We start from the raw sequence: 17,911 nt of genomic DNA on the forward strand, positions 1-17,911 counted from the left end.
CTACACCCACTCCGAGACATCCTTGATCCTGGCACCAGGGAGGCAACACACCATCCTGATTTCTCACGAACGACTACAGAAACATCAGTCCGTGCCGCAGACTAAATACACCCCTTTTATAATCAATCGCTTGGAACCTGACATACCCTTCATTACAGTAGAGTCAGTCCTATACTTCCCTGAGAGGCCAGCCCCCACACTGTATCCAAAACAGCATACCTATTTGAGATGGGAATGGCCACAAGAGATTCCTGCACTACCTGGCTACCTCTCCTACCATTCTTGGTGATCAACCATCTATCTGACTGTATCTACTATGTCTCCACCTTCCTGAAACTGCCAATCACACCCCCTTATTCTTGTAAGCTCCTCGTTGCCTCTAACTGCTGCTCCAACTGATCCATGTGGTCCATTACGATTTTCAATCAACCACACTTCCTGCAGACATAGTCTCCAAGAACATTCAAAATCTCCCTGATCTCCCACATCTAATAGGAAGATCTTAAAACCCTAAAAATATTCAATGAATGATTAATAAAGTCGAGGTAGATTGTTGGTAAACAAGGAGGTAAAAGGTTCTCAGGGTTTGGCAGGGAAGCAGATTTGAGGTTATAATTACCTCATCCATGATCTTACCAAATGGCACAACAGCCGGAGGGCTGAATGACCTACTCCTGCTTCTAACTTCTGTGTTTCTATTTAACCTGATTGTCAGCTGTGATTAGGATGGAAGCAGGCTAAATTCAATAAGTTTTGACCAATACAAAATGCCACTCAATCCACTTATCCAAACACTTGTGTAACTGTAAAAACCAACATTATAAATGAATGAGCTCCCAAGTCCTTCGATAAATTGGCCTCTGGGCATTTTCTAAAGGAGGCTCCTGAGGAAGCATTCAGAAACAGTAGAATATCATAACTGCCCTCAACAACTTGTACTTATATAGCACTTTTAATCTAAGAGATCCCAAAGTACCAAGATCAAAAACTCTCTGGGCAGACGTACAAAAAATAAGCTTGCAGGCAATTTACTGAAATCTGAATAGGTAGGAGGGAATGAGTGGGAAATAATTTTAGTTCAGTTATGTTAAAACTTTGGCCTGATATCCTGCCAATGCTTTAGGACTTCAGTTTGAGTTCTATTGTTTTCTTACTCGTTTCTCCCAGCTGAATTTTGGAAGCAATGAGAGCTTGGAAAGGACTGACATTTATTTTTGTCTCAATGGTGGGTGGTTGGTAGGTAAATCCAAACACTAAAAATAGAAAGATTTAAGACAGGAGTGGTGGGTAGGAGAAAGAAAAGGACAAATACTTCAGTGGTTTATACAATTGTGGTTCTGTAATAACTAGCATTTATAAAATGCCACTAATGCTGTATAAAACATCCCAAGGCGTTTCACAGCAACATTTTCTGACAACAAGAAGATATGAAGATTGGTGACTAAAAACCTGCTGAAAGAGCTGGATTGTAAGGACCTTCACAAAAAGGGAGAGGTGGAGAATTTAGGGAGAGAATTCCAGGGCTTAGGGCCTAAGAAGTTGAAGATTTGGTGATGCACAAGGAGTTTTCAAAAGACCACTACAGGATAAGAAACAAATAAGGCAAGTGAAGAAAGGAACATGTTTGCACCTGTGCTTCAAATTCTTCATTCAGTAAGTAAATCTGATTGTCAATAAATTTTTTGAAATTACTTTAATTGTACAAGAATCACAGGAAGAGCATTTTGGTCAGAAAACAGCTGGGAGTCTACAATGGAGGTGTTCACTGCGATGATGCCATGATACTAGCTACACCTGGAAACAAAAGAAAACAAAACGCTTATCAGTTCCACATTCTCAATTCTAGTTTGAAAAAAATGCACAAATTATAAGGATTTCATCGACTTTATGCAGAATGAGATTCAAACCTTTTTGTATATTTAAAAAAGCTCCAAGCCATTACACTCAGTCTTGAGAGGAATATATGCAACTTTGTTTGCACAATAACAATTAGTTGGTCCTAGTCAGAGCAGCGTTGGGATTAAAAAAGCAACTTATATTTCTCTAGTGCACTTAACATAGTAAAACATCCCAACGTGCTTCACTGGACAACTAGCTGCATCATTCCCATGCTGTAGAGGCAGCGAGGGAAAATCTGCTCTGTTTCCTGCTCCACATGGTAACCCAGTAACCACTAGTCCTCCAATTCAGGGATAGCCCTGCAGTCCAAATAACAGGTTAGGGCAGATCAGGTTGACTTGTAGAAGGACAGCTCCCTCATGGCCCAATACATATCTGATGCTCACATCTGTACAATGGGTGATTGAGATGTTACTAGAAACAGGACCCTAGACAGCCACTGTCACAAAAGCAGGGAATCAAATTCTTTATTAACACAAGAAACAAAGCCACGGTCTAATCATGTTATTCCTGAGGTGACATATAAAATAAAACTCACTGTCAAAATCTATCTTTTCCACAATGTTTTTGGGCTTGATACTTTCTTCTTGGTTGCAAATGAAGATTTTATCTGGTTCAGCCTCGACCCAGCCGTACTTACTCATCCAAACTTGCAACTGCATATCTGAAAAACAAAAGTTTATACACGTTGAGACATTGCAGATCACCTAACTTCCAAAGACAAAATTAAAAACTAGACGATAAGACTGTATCCATTCAATCTTCGGAATAGTGGTCAGGTTTGAAATGACAAAGTGGCGTCCACACATTGAGGGTTTATACTCTGAATCAGAGCACATCCAGATAGGGAGGGGCTAAATGAAGGTCAGACACTGTTGTAGGAAGAAGGGGATCAACCTCTGTGCATTTTCTAACATGCTGACTGATTTCAGAATGGCAAAATAAACATTCCACTGATCATTGCTAAAGATTGAGAATATTGTGTTCAGCTGTATCAAGATCCAAATCGTTGTTTAAAAAAAATGATTCTGGGAAATAGCATTGCTGGAAAGCCAGCAGTTATTCTGCAGTGACATCAAAGGTTAATGCAGTAAAAGAAGCTCATGGTAGATGGGGTAGCACATTGGCATGGACACAAGATTAAATGGCTAATAGTAAACAGAGAGTAGGTGTAAATGGGTCTTTTTCAGGTTGGCAAGATGTAATGGGTGGTGTGCCACACGGATCAGTGCAGGGACCTCAAGTGTTGGATGAAGAGACAGGTTGTATGGTTACCAAATTTGCTGACGATACCAGGTCATGTAGGAAACTAAGTTGTGTAGAGGACACAGGCTACAAAAATATATTGATAGGTTATGTGAGTGGGCAAAAATGTAGAAAATACAGTTGAATGTGGGAAGATATGCAATTGTCCATTTTAGCAGGAAGAATTAAAATGAAGCATGTTATCTAAACGGTGCAAGATTGCACAGCTCCGAAATACAGAGGGTCTGGGTGTCCTAGTACATAAATCACAAAAGGTTATTATGCAAATAAATCTAATAGAATGTTATCATTTATTGCAAGGGATACTGAATACAAAAGTAGGGAGGTTATGCTTTAGTTAGAGACGGCAACAGTGAGATTGCATCTGGAGTACTGTCTACAGAATTCCAGTCACCTTATTTATGGAAGGATGTAATTCCATTGGAAGATGTTCAGAGAAGGTTTACTAGACTAACATCTGGAATTGTATCTGCTGGAGTTTTTAAAAAAAAACAGCAATATGCGACTTGGCTGAAACAAATAAAATTTTGAAGGGTCTTGACAGGGTAGATATGGAGAAGTATTTCCTCTAATGGGAGAATATAGAACTAGGGATCACTGTTTAAAATCAAAGTGTGTTCATTTAAAACTGAGATGAAGTGATTTATTTTTCCTCTGAGAGTTGGGGGTCTTTGGAAATCTCTTGCTGAAAAATTGGTGGAAGCAGAGTTCTTGAATATTTTTCAAGACAGAGATAGACAGATTTTTTGTTTAATAAGGATATGAAGGGTTGGCTGCAATTTGGATTTGAGGTTACAATGAAATCAGCTGTTACCTTACAGAAAGGCAGAGCAGGCTCAAGGGGCTGAATGGCCTCCTCTTGCTCCTGATTCACATGTTTGTATACACATTTTAACAACAGAGTCTAAATTCACTTCATATTTTGAAAGAGCAACTACATGTAGCCTACTCTGGTAAAGGATGAGGACAGGTAAGAGTATAATCACATTCAGCTACCACAAGTTGACAGTTACTAATTTATTAATGTGAATTGCTGACATGTTGCAAAAGGATATCAATGGGTCTACAGGAAGCACTGTACCAGGTCTTTTGAAAATAGGAACCCAAACATAAATTGTAATTGAGGCCAGGTTTCAAGCTTTGGTACAAATACCAAAATACTGTGGACGCTTAAAATTTGAAATAAGAACAAGAAATGGAAGGAAAACTCAGCAGGTCAGACAGAACCTGTGGGGAGAAACAGAGTTAATATTTCAAGTCAATGTCCTCTCATCAAAATTTTGTATCACAAGTTCGATACTGCAACTGGAAAAGCCATTTTCTTCCCAAAGTCATTAATTCATTCTGAGGTAATCCCTACAGCCATCCTGAGGATTCAAATCCAGTCACCTTCAAGTGGCTCATCCAAGAAGCCACTCTTCACAATAGCGTGAACAGGCCATTCAATCATAATCAAATACTGGTGTAAAAGCCGTAGGGAAATGATCTGAAAGCACTTCACAGACAGAAAAAAAAAAAATCGGATGTTAAATAGTGAGAGAAGGAGAATGAGAATGAAAGAAAGGTGACTGAGAGGGTGAAAAGGTTAGGTTTGAGAAGGCTTTTAAGGGAAGACAGAGATGTGGTGGTTTCAGGAGTGGATTCAGTGGTATCTCTCACTCTTAACCAGAGTAAGATCTAATCATAGTCAACTGGAATCACACCAGAGACATTTTAATTTGAATGGCTTAGTGGCACACTGCCTTGATCAACAACTACAAAGGACAGTCCGTAATATCTTTGCTGCACAAAGAAACACAAGCAAAGGGTCATAACTGAAAATATTAAAAATGAAGATTGTAATCAATTCTTCATGACTTAGCAAGCTTTTTTTTTTAAACAAAAAACACGTTACAAGATCACATCAAGAATAGAACATTGAGAAAGAAGTCCCATGACAAAGGGATTAGAATAATTAGGTAGTTGTTTTTGATCAGCACAGACACGATGAGTAGAAGGGCCTCTTTCAGTGCTGTAGACATCAATAACTTATTCTTTCCAAGGAGCTCAAAGCTTAAGTTAACAAAGGACAACACAGGGATTCTGATTTTAACACTAAGGGAACTGTGCAGGTGAACGTTTATCTCTGACTGCACAACAGTATACTACATTTGCATTAAATTTATTCAAAAGATTTACCCACTCACAGTTTCATCATTGCACCTCAGTGAAACCAACCCTGTGTAACAGTTCAGAGGTACCATCTCATAGTCAACATTAACCTTACCCGTCAGATCTCCCAACATTTCAGCCAGCAGCCACTTCTCAATTGTTTGGTAAGTAATTCCAACGACGTGACAGATAACTGAGGAAAGAATTCCAATGGTTTAGGAGTCATCCCAGATAGTATAGTTTGAACATCCCACACAAACAGCTGATTCTACCTCAAATATTTGATCTTGTCTATAAAGTAACTAAAACGTTCTGGTGCCAATTTAGTCAAACAGCAGTAGCTGTTTTATGTAAAATCCATCAAAAACAGCAATCTAACAAATAGCATCTAACTCCTCCAACAAAAATGCTATCTTTCTATTAAGATCTCATAAATGGCAGTTATAATATTGTCCCCTTGCACAGTTTCCTTCTTTATTTACAGGAAAATCAAAGCAGTTTTCTGATTGTACTTACATTTTCGCACTGAATCTTCAAAGCTTGTTATTCCATCAATCAGCTCAGCGTTTTCTTCCAGGTTGCGCTGATGGAGAAGTACATTGAAATTAAGTAAATGTTGTTCCACAGCAGAGTGTAGTGAGCTGATTGTCACCTCATGATCACTTGTTAATCTCCTGTAATCTACCATTTCAATCAGTCAGGCAGTATGCGTTTCACTGACATACACCTCTTCCCCCCTTTTCTCAAAGCACAATAACAGTCCAAGTCATCTGCAAAGCTGAAGCTCAATGTTGCATGGTTCTTCAGCAGAAATGTGATGGAGGGACAAGCAATGCCAACAATTTTAATCTCTCAGCTGAGAGTGTTGGCAGATCACATACCAGGTTCTCTTGGACACTGCTACTTTATTATCTAAGACAGACTATGTGATAATGGAATAAGTGAATGCACTATAATCTAGCCTCCAAATGTAGGAAACTTTTTATCCTGCACATAGTGGTGAAAGTAGCGTCAGAAAATGAGCATGGAGGAGAAAATGCTATTGCAAAAATCTGTGTTATCATACCAGGTTTAAATGAACTGAAACATCGCAATGCTGTTCTACTATGCTGCCATGTCAGAGGCCAAGTTGAACAAAGTCCAACATCAAAAGCTGCCTTCTAATTCATACAGATCTAAGACAATTAGTTACATTTTAATTGGGAGTTTCTAACATGGCACAAATATAAAATAACAGTCTGAGGCACTTCACTCACCCAGAAATCCTGGAAGTGGCAGGTCTCCAGCAGATCACCGAGATTCAGGATCTGCTGGATTGGTCGTTCTTCTTGCTGTTTATGCTTCATTAAGGAAGATCAATCACAATACTTTCAGCAGAACTCTATCATGCTTAAGAAACAAGGATTATTTTTTAAAACATCCAATCCTTGCCACTTATCACCTGCAGTCACCTAAATCGGACAGATGGAGCAAACTATTTGAACAATCCCACAAGAGTCAAGTGATTAGAAGACACATGCACCCACTTCACTGGCCATTCTTCACACCCTGTTAACCCTACCACAATATTTAATATGCTCCAAGGACCCCAGAAAGCCTTGGAGCTGGCCTATCTCTCCCATGACACCCACTTTGCCAGCAGACTGATTTCTTCCAGCCAGTACAGGAAATGAGTGAGAACTGCATCTTGAATCATTTGGTAGTATAGTCAGCAGTAGAGACCACAAGGATCACAGTAACAGCTTCATTATCTACCTATACTGAGCAAATTGCATTACTACAAAAATGTGCCCTCTACTATAAGTGACAGGGACTACATCTCAAAATGCAACCATTATTGGCAATTGACATGCAACAAAATAGTAAGAGCAGTGAGGGAGGACAGCTGTGAAGATCATGTGAAGCTTCAACAACTATGAGCAGAAGAGGAATTGGAATCAGTACAACTTTTCAGAAGCCAGGAAAGTTGCACATCTCATTTCACAAAAAAACAGACAGAACAATACACTCAGAGCTCCTCTGAGGGCACACTTGGTCAACGCAGGATCCAATGTACAAAACTGTATAGAAACAAGCTTCTGCATAAAATGGGATTTTGTTTCGCTTGTGCGAAGTAGGCATTGCTGGCTGGCCGCATTTATTGCCCATCCCTAGATGCCCTTCAGAAGGTGATGGTGCACATTGTAGAATATGGCTATTTGTCCCATTAAGTCTGTGCTGGTTCTTTAAATCCACAATTTTCTTACTCAGGGGACAATATGAGCAAAAATCAAGAGACTGTAGTACAGCAACATGAGACTTGGATCTTAAAAAACTGAGGGAAGTAAACAGTTGCAACAGAGTGGGATATAAATTTCAAACGATACGCTCATTCTTTTTCCATTCATTCACATGATGAGGGCATTGCTGGCTAGGCCAGGAGGACAGTTAAGCATCGACCACATTGTTGTGGGTCTGGAGTTACATGTAGGCCAGTTCGGGTAAGGCTAGCAGTTTCCTTGCCTAAAGGACATTAGTGATCCGGATGGGTTTTTACAACAATTGACAATGGATTCACAGGCATCATTCGACTCTTATTCCCAGATTTTTTCAGTTCAGTTTTTCCACAGTCTTCATTTTCCCTCTTAGCTGGAATACAAAAACATGAGTGCTCTGACATATTAGTTGCATCCATTTGTTGATGAATAAAAAAGCTGGTAAACAAACCCATGCTGAAGCAGCAGCCTCTCTGGTAAGGATACATGTGCCTGGTCAATCATACATTTGCAGAGCGTAAAATCAGTGTGTGGCAGATTCGTCAGTGCTTTCAGCAAGATCTGTGCTGTGACAGTGGTCTGGAAGAAAGCAGGATTGAACTGATACCTGTGTGGAAAAAGACAGGTATATAGATCAATGAAAGAGCCATTTCTGCACATTCTTTTAAATTTGGGGAAGTCCCTTTCTTTCCATTTCCTTTCAGTTAGTCTTTGCATCATTAATTGAGAAACAGGAAAACCAAACTAATCTCAACACTGGTCAACACTGTGAACTAAGAAGCGCCTAGCAGAAGATTGATTGAGACTGTGCTGGAGGGAGGTTCAAGCCAAGCATTCATTATCTGAAAACTAAAATGTTGGACAGTATGGAGAAAAGACAGGGCAGTGGTTTTAGGTGAACTGTCCAGCAGAGGGCCAGGATAGACAGATGAACCAAATAATCTCCACCTGTGCTATAACCAATCCAAGATTCTATGTTGACTGAGCTGGCTTCAGGGAAGGGACCCACAATTCACTTCAGCAACCAGAGGTTAGGAATAAGATAATCTGCCAGTGGGGAAGTCTGGTCCCCATAAAGAGACTACTGTGCAAGAACTCTATGTTCATAGATCAATAATAGTGAAATGATAGGTATTGACCAGCACCCTGAAGCTGGGAAGTTTATTCCCCCAATAATAGAACAGTATCTTCAGGAAAGGAGAAGTGAAAAATGGAAAGGGAGAAGATACTCAGGTTTCTCGAAGTTAAATAAAATCCAACTGACGAATAAGAACAGAAAAGGCAGGAAACATTCAGGCGGCATCTATGGAGTGAGAAACTGGTAACATTTCAGGTCAATCAGAATACTACAGAGTATACGTACAGTTTAAGAACTGCCAGATTGGCTTCCAGATCATATGCATTCTCTCTGGCCTGCGTCTCCACATAACGTTCCAGTGTTGATAGATTCTCAGGGTTATACCTATGGAGGAAAGAGGACATAATTGGTGATGCCATTGTCTCTCAAAAATCCAAATGCCTGATTAATAACCCTGAGAACAGGTGTGAAATACCACTGCAGTGGTTTGTAAATTTGAAGTCGGTTAAAATAATCTGAAAAATCTTGAATCAAGGAATAAGAAACATACAAGTTCTTCAGGGTGAGAATAAAACAAAGTTTTGATGAAGAGTCACCGCACTCAAGATGTTAGTTCTGCTTTCTCCCTACAGATGTTGCTAGCCCAGCTGAGTTTCTGCACTTTCTGCTTTTGCTTCAGGGTAAGAGATCTGCCATTCTTAAATGGTCTTAACCATGTTGATACTTTACTTTCCTCAGTAAATATAATACAAATCAAATCAAAACCCTGGAACTCCCTCCATAACAGCACTGGGGGTGTATCTACAATTCAAAGACTATAGTTTTTCAAGAAGATAGCTCACTACCACCTTCACAAGGGCCGGTTGGGATGGCCAACAATTGGATTAGCTAGTGATGCCCCCACCCCATAAACAAATATAACAAATCAGCCACAGAAAGACAGAAGTAGAAGGTCATTCAGCCCATCAAGCCTGCTCCACCATTAAATATGATCATGGCTGGTCCTCCATCTCAAAACCAGAAGACCGCTTTCTCCCCACAACTTTAGCCTCTAGACATGTATTAATTTCTTAAATATATACAGTGACTTGGTCTTCACAGGTTCACCATCCTCTGAAGAAATTTTTCATCTCAGTCTGAAGTGGCCCTTGGTCTAGATCCCCTGGAAAGGGGAAACATCATACCTGTTATCTAGGGTGTCTAGCCCTGTCAGAATTTGATCCCGTCATTCTTCTGAACTCCACTGAATACAGGCCCAATTGACCCAATTTTTCCTTGTATGACTAACCTGCTTGCACAGGAATCAGTCTGGTGAACCTTTATGGCACTCCCTCTATGGCAAGTATGGTTTTACTTAAGTAAGGAGCCAAACATTGCACTCAATACTCCAGGTGTGTTCTCACCAAGGACTTATACAGCTGGACTTTCTTGCTCCAGTATTCACATTCACTAACAACAAAGACCAACATACCATTTGTCTTCCTAACCGCTTGCTGCGCCTGCATGCTTGCTTACAGTTACCCTTGCACAGGGACACTCAGGTCAGCCAATTATCGCAGGTGAGCACATCAACATTTTCCAATCTATCATTTAAACAATACTCTGCCATTCTGTTTTATCTGCTGAGTGGACACCTTCACACATGCTACATCTGCTATGCAATTGCCTACTCAGTGGGCTCGTTCAATTCACCTTGAAGCCTCTTTTCATCCTCCTCACCACTAAACATCCAGTCAACACTCCAGTTATTTATATTGGTAAGTGATATTGTGGTCATGGTTCCCAGAGAATCAGCTGTGGCTCAGTAGGTAGCACTTCAGCTCTGAGTAACAAGGTTCTGGGTTCAAATCCTAGAAATTAAGAATATGGAGTTGACAGAAAATAAGGAGGAAATGGTGGATGAAGTGAGCAAACATTTTGCTTCTATTTTCACTATAGATAATATGGGGAACATTCCTGTAGTGGCCTTGGATAGGGAGGTGGACGTACAAAGAACTTTACTTAAATTATCACTAGGAAGTGGTACTCAGTAAACTGATGAAGCTACAGGCTGACAAGTCTCCTACTTCAGACATATTTCATTGTAGGAGCAAATGAGATAATTGGTGTGTCGGTATTAATTTCCCAAATTCCTTAAATTCAGGAAAGGGTTTCCTCAAACTGGAAAGTATCAAATACAATCCTCCCATTGAAGAAGGGAGGGAGACAGAAAATAGGAAACTACAGACTGCTTAGCTTGATGTCTGTTGTAGGGAAAGTGTTACAATCAATCATTAAAGAGGTTATAGCTTGGTACTTTGAAAAATTCAAGGCAATGGGGAAGTCAGCATTGTTTTGTCAAAGTCATGTTTAACTAATTTATTAGATTTCTTTGAAGCAATAACACCCACTTTGCAGAAAAGGGAACTGTGGATGTACTTGAATTTCTAGAAGGCATTTAGTAAATTGCACATCAAAGGTTAGTGTGGAAAATAGAGCCTCACGTACAAAATAGAGAGTATGCATAAAGGGTCCTTGTCTGATGGACAGAATGTGATGAGTGCAGTCCTACATGGGTCTGTTCCCACTCTTTACAATTTACATCAATGGCTTAGATGAGTGGTTGATGGCATGGTAGCTAAATTTCAGATGACACCAGGATAGGTAGGAAAGATGTGAAGGAATGCATAAGGAGTTTGAAGACAAATGTAGACAGATTGAGTGAGTCTGCAAAAGTCTGGCAGATAAGAGCGATATGAGAAATTGTGATGTGGAGGTGCCGATGTTGGGCAAGGTCAAAAATCACATGATACCAGGTTATAGTGTAACAAGTTTATTTGAAATCACAAGCTTTCGGAGCGTTACCCCTTCCTTAGGTGTAATGAGAGAGGAAGTGTCAAGACACAGAATTTCTCAGTAAAAGGATTATACAACTGACGCAAATATATTTAATAACCCTAAATTAGCTGGCTGACTCCCTCCTGTTAAATCTTTAATCAGTTAGAAACAGGAGGGAGTCAGCCAGCCAATTTAGGGTTATTAAATACATCTGCATCAATTGTATCATCCTTTGATCTTTTACTTTTCAATTTTGTGTCTTGATACATCCTCTCTCATTATACCTGAGGAATGGGCAACTCTCCGAAAGCTTGTGTGTTCAAATAAACCTGTTGGATTAAAACCTGGTGTCATGTGATTTTTGACCTTGGGAAGGTGTGTATTTGTTCACATTAGTAAGGAGAATGAAAAAAAATTACTTAAATGAACAACAAAATGTTAAGAGTGCAAGCACGTAATCAAGAAGGTTAATGGGATTCTATCCTTTATTACAAGAGGAACTGAAAGTAAAAGTGAGGATATTATGCTTCAGTTGTACTGGAGCGGTTGAGACCACATCCTAAGTGCAGTTTTGGTATTTTAATTTAAGGAAGGATAGAAATGTGTTGGAGGCAATTCAGAGAAGGCTTACTAGACTGATACCTGGAATGAGCGATTTGTCTTATGAGGATAGGCTGGGCTCATTTCCACTGGCATTTAGAAGTGTGGGAAGTGACTTCATTGGTGTACAAGATCCTGAATTCTTGACAGGTTGGATGTGGAAAGGATGTTTCCTCTTGTGAGTAGAATCACAGAATTCACACAAGTGTGGAAGCAGGACACATCAACCCTCAAAAGATGAAAATATAGATGGGTGGATTGTTACGTTTGCAGACCGATACAAAGATTGGTGGAGTTGTGGATAATATGGAAGGTTGTCAAAGGATACAGTGGGATATAGATCATTTGCAGTTGATAGGTGGGGAAATGGCAGATGGAGTTTAATCTGGGTAAGTGTGAGATGCTGCACTTTGGGAAATCAAATATAGTCAAAGAGATATACAGCACAGAAAGAGACCCTTGGGTCCAACTCGGCCATGCTGACCAGCTATCCTAAATAAATCTAGTCCTATTTGCCAGCATTTGGCCCAATCCCTCTAAACCCTTCCTACTCATATACTCATACAGATGCCTTTTAAATGTTGTAATTGTACCAGCCTCCACCACTTCCTCTGGCAGCTCAATCCGTACATGCACCACCCTCTGTCAGAAAAAGTTACCCTTTAGGTCCCTTTTAAATCTTTCCCCTCTCACCTTAAACCTATGCCCTCTAGTTTTGGGCTCCGCCACCCCAGGGTAAAGACCTTGTCTATTTACCCTATCCATGCCCCTCATGATTTTATAAACCTCTATAAGGTCACCCCTCAGCCTCCAACGGTCCAGGGAAAATAGCTCCAACCTATGCACGCCAAGATATCTTATAAGTATAAATCCTGCCCTGATTTCACATTTATCTAAATTAAACTCTATTTGCCATTCTTTGATCCACTGGCCCATCCAATCAAGATCCCGTTGAACTGAGGTAACCTTCTTCGCTGTCCACTACACCTCCAATTTTCATGTCGTCTGCAAACTTACTAACCATACCTTCTATGTTCACATTTGAATCATCTATATAAATGACGAAAAGAAGTGGACCCAGCACCGATTCCTGTTGGTCACAGGCCTCCAGTCTGAAAAGCAACCCTCCACCACCACCCTTTGTCTTCTAACTTCAAGTCAGTTCCGTATCCAAATGGCTAGTTCTCCCTGTATTCCATGTGATCTAACCTTGTTAACCAGTCTACATGAGGAACCTTGTTGAATGTCTTACTGAAGTCGATATAGATCACGTCCATCACTCTGCACTCATCAATCCTCCTTGTTACTTCTTCAAAAAACTCAAGTTAGTGAGACATGATTTCCCACACACAAAACCATATTGATTATCTCTAATCAATCCTTACCCTCCAAATAAATGTAAATCCTGTCCCTCAGGATCCCCTCCAACAACCTGCCCACCACCAATGTCAGGCTCACCGGTTTGTAGGTCCCTGGCTTTTCCTTACCACCTTTCTTAAATAGTGGCACCATGTTAGCCAACCTCCAGTCTTCTAGCACCTCACCTGTGGCTATCGATGATACAAATATCTCAGCAAGGGGACCAGCAATCACTTCCCTAGCTTCCCACAGAGTTCTAGGGTACACCTGATCACGTCCTGGGGATTTATCCACCTTTATCCATTTTAAGCTGTCCAGCACCTCCTCCTCTGTAATATGGACATTTTTCAAGATGTTGCTATTTATTTCCCCACGTTCTATATCTTCCACATCCTTCTCCACAGTAAACACGGATACAAAATACTCATTTAGTATCTCCCCCATCTCGTGTGGTTCCACACATAGGCAGCCTTGCTGATCTGTAATGGGTTCTATTCTTTCCCTAGTTACCCTTTTGTCCTCAAGGAATTGTAGAACCTCTTTGAATTCTGCTTAACCCTATTTGCCAAAGCGATCTCATATCCCCTTTTTTTCCCCCTCCTGATTTCCCTCTTAAGTTTACTCCTACTGCCTTTATATTCTCCTAGGGATTCACTTGATCTCTGCTGCCAATACCTGACACATGCTTCCTTCTTTTTCTTGACCAAAACCTCAATTTCTCTAGTCATCCAGCATTCCCTACACCTACCAGCCTTGTCCTTCACCCTAACAGGAACATACTGTCTCTGGACTCATCATCTCATTTTTTGAAGGCTTCCCATTTTCCAGCCATCCTTTTACCCGCAAACATCTGCCCCCAAACAACTTTTGAGTGTTCTAGATTAATAATATCAAAATTGGCCTTCCTCCAATTTAGAACTTTAACTTTCAGATCAGGTCTATCTTTCCCATCACTATTTTAAAACTAACAGCATTATGATCATTGGTCCCAAAGTGCTCCCCCACTGACACCTCAGTCACATGCCCTGCTTTATTTCCTAAGATTAGGTCAAGGTTTGCACCTTCTCTAGTAGGGACATCCATGTAGTGAATCAGAAAGTTTTCTTGTTCACACTTAAATTTCTCCCCATCCAAGCCCTTAACACTATGGCAGTCCCAGTTTATGTTTGGAAAGTTAGAATCCCCTCCTGTAACCACCCTATTATTCTTACAGATAACAGATCTCCTTACAAATTTGTTGCTTAATTTCCTGCTGACTATTGGGGATCTATAGTACAGTTGAATAAAAGTGATGATCCCTTTCTTGTTTCAGTTCCACCCAAATAACATCCCTATGTATTCCTTAACTACAGCTGTAATATTATACCTAATCAAAAATACCACTCCCCTCCTCTCTTGACCCCCTTTCTATCCTTCCTATAGCAGCTATACTCTGGAACATTCAGCTGCCAGTCCTGTCCATCCTTGAGCCACATCTCTGTAATCACTATGATATCCCAGTCCCATGTTCTCAACCAGGCCCTGAGTTCATTTGCCTTACCTGTTAGGCCTCTTGCGTTGAAATAAATGCAGTTTAATTATCAGTCCCACCTCATTCTCTGCTCTGCTCCTGCCTGCCATGATTGTTTAACTTACTCCCTTTCCTAACTGTACCAATCTCAGACTGATCTCTTTCCTCACTATCTCCCTGGGTACCCACCACTCCTAAAATTAATTTAAATCCTTCCCAGCAGCTCTAGCAAATCTCCCTGCCTGTATTTTTTTCTTCTTTATTCATTCACGGGATGAGGGGCGTCACCGGCTAGGCAGCATTCATTGCCCATCCCTAGTTGCCCAGAGGGCAGTTAAGAGTCAACCACATTGCTGTGGGTCTGGAGTCACATGTAGGCCAGACCAGGTAAGGATGGCAGTTTCCTTCCCTACAGGACATTAGTGAACCAGATGGGTTTTTCTTGACAATCGACAATGGATTCGCGATTATCGTTAGATTCTTAATTCCAAATATTTATTAAATTCAAATTCCACTATCTGCCACGGTGGGATTCGAAACGTTCTGGAGACCCGGGTATCTGGGTCTCTGGATTAACAGTCCGGCGATAATACCACTAGGCCATCGCCTCCCCATGGGTATATTAGTCCCCTTTCAATTCAGGTGCAATTCATCCTTATTATACAGGTTACTTCTATCCCAGAAGAGATCCCAATGGTCCAAAAATGTGAATCCTTCTTCCATGCACCAGCTCCTCAGCCATGCATTCATCTGCTCTATCCTCCTATTCCTACCCTCCCTATCTTGTGGCACCGGGAGTAATCCAGATATTACCAACCTCAAGGACCTCCTTTTTAAATTCCTGCCTAACTTCCTGTATTCTCTCGTCAGTCTCATCCATTTCTCTTCCTATGTCACTAGTTCCAATGTATACAATGACCTGTTGGTGGTCCCTCTCCTCTTTGAGAACATTCTGCACCCTCTCCACGATATCCTTGATCTGGTACCAGGGAGGCAACACACCAATCTGATATTTCTGTGGCCGATAGCGAGATATCTGTCTGTGCCTCTGACCAGAGAGCACCCTATCACAATCGATCGCTTGGAATCTGATGTACTCCTCGTTACATTACAGACAGTCTCAGTACCAGAAACCAGGCTGTCAGTGCTACATTCCCCTGAGGGTCCCTCACCTCATACATTTCCAAAGTAGAGAAGTCTGGATTTCAACAGTACACTCACTATTAAAGAGAGAGCTGTTGTTTAAACTACATGAAGAGTCGGAAGGAATTTGTATTTGTTCTCCAGGTGCAAAACAGAACTTTGGTTGTAACCTGATAAGGAATAGTTCTTTCAAAATTACTATGTTCCAGAAATTTTCATTTTTATAAATAATCTTTACATACACCTAAAGGTTCTTGCCTCCCTGCTCCTTCAAAAAGGATACTGGAGGACACTCACTAGCCTTCACAAGTATCTTAAGCATATACGTGGTATATAAAAGCCAAATGTCCAACAGCTTTTTAAAAACCATTCAAAATTGGTAGCCCTGGCTCTTATGATCTCTGCAACCTCCTTTAATATTACCACATTTCCTATACATTCCACAGGAAAGCAAAATCCAGGCTTGTTTTCATTATTGCATAATCCAAAGAATTATCTCAAATGCCTTAATAACAGCAACAACCCTTTAAGGTTTGCTATGATATCTGTATTTGTAGAAGCCACAATTGACCTCTGAAATATCAAAATATCTGCTTGCTGAAACATAATGTACAGAGGGACTTTAGTTTCAAGTCTATAGCTCCCTGAAAGTGGCCACGCAAGTACATAGGGTGGTAAAGAAGGCATGTGGTATGCTTGCCTTTGATGGTTGCGGAATTGAGTACAATAGTCAGGATGTCATGTTGCAGCTTCATAAGACTTTAGTTAGGCCACGCCGAGCATTGTGTTCAATTCTGGTTGCCACATTACAGGAAGGAAGTGGAGGCTTTGGAGAGACTGCAGAAGAGGTTTACCAGGATGCTGAGATAGTAGGAACTGCCGATGCTGGAGAATCTGAGGTAACAAGGTGTAGAGCTGGATGAACACAGCAGGCCAAGCAGCATCAGAGGATAAGGAAAGCTGATGTTTCGGGTCTAGGCCCTTCTTCAGAAATGAAGAAGGGTCTAGACCCGAAACGTCAGCTTACCAGGATGCTGCCTAGATTAGATTGTATGAGCTATAAGGAAAGGCTAGAAAAACTCGATTTATTTTCTCTGGAGCAGCAGAGGCTGAGGGAAGACTTGACAGAAGTCTATAAAATTATGAGATGCATAGATAGGGTTGATGGTCAAAATCTTTTTCCTAGAGTTGAAATGTCTAAAACTAGGGGGCATGCATTTAAGGTGAGAGGAGGAAAGTTCAAAGGAGATATGAGGGGCAAGTTTTTTTTTACACAGAGAGTGGTAGGAGTCTGGAACGCACTGCCAGGGGTGGTGGTGGGGCAGATATGATAGGGGTGTTTAAGGGACTTTTAGAAAGCACATGAATATGCAAGGAATGGAGGGATATGGATCAAGGGCAGGCAGAAGGAATTAGTCTAATTTGGCATCATGTTTAGCACAACATTGTGGGCAGAAGGGCCCATTCCTGTGCTGTACTGTTCTATGAATCAAAGGTTAATCAGACAGAGATAGCAACACAAAATGATCAGCCATGGTCTTGTTGGATGAAGTAGCCATGATCTTATTGGATAGCAGAGATGTCTTTAGGGGCTGAATGGCCAATCTGGTCTTAATTCGTATGTCCCCGTGTATTTCCAGGCCCTGATCGCATAAAAAAAGTCACCGTACAGTACTGGGGGAAGTACTGCCCTGTCAGAGATGCTATGTCTTTCAGGTGAAATATTGAAGCGAGGTACCCCATTTGTCAGATATAACAAGGTGTAGAGCTGGATGAACACAGCAGGCCAAGCAGCATCAGAGGAGCAGGAAAGCTGACGTTTCAGGCCTAGAC

The 17,911-nt window shown here is 40.9% G+C and overlaps 1 protein-coding gene across 1 annotated transcript; it reads right to left on the bottom strand.

Moving 5' to 3' along the window:
- Window positions 1–1,624: 1,624 nt before the first annotated feature.
- On the bottom strand, window positions 1,625–9,037 carry eif3k (eukaryotic translation initiation factor 3, subunit K). Its single transcript, XM_048618431.1, has 7 exons — window positions 8,935–9,037; window positions 8,058–8,178; window positions 6,573–6,647; window positions 5,833–5,899; window positions 5,432–5,509; window positions 2,438–2,563; window positions 1,625–1,794 (listed from the first exon to the last, which is right to left on the bottom strand). Exons 2-7 carry the CDS (start codon window positions 8,073–8,075, stop codon window positions 1,763–1,765), a joined length of 396 nt encoding a protein of 131 aa, XP_048474388.1. The 5' UTR covers window positions 8,076–8,178; window positions 8,935–9,037; the 3' UTR covers window positions 1,625–1,762.
- Between the last annotated feature and the right edge of the window lie 8,874 nt (window positions 9,038–17,911).

The sequence above is a fragment of the Rhincodon typus genome, chromosome 39 (genome assembly GCF_021869965.1).
Source record: "Rhincodon typus isolate 14 chromosome 39, sRhiTyp1.1, whole genome shotgun sequence".
In the NCBI taxonomy this organism is placed as follows: Eukaryota; Metazoa; Chordata; class Chondrichthyes; order Orectolobiformes; family Rhincodontidae; genus Rhincodon; species Rhincodon typus.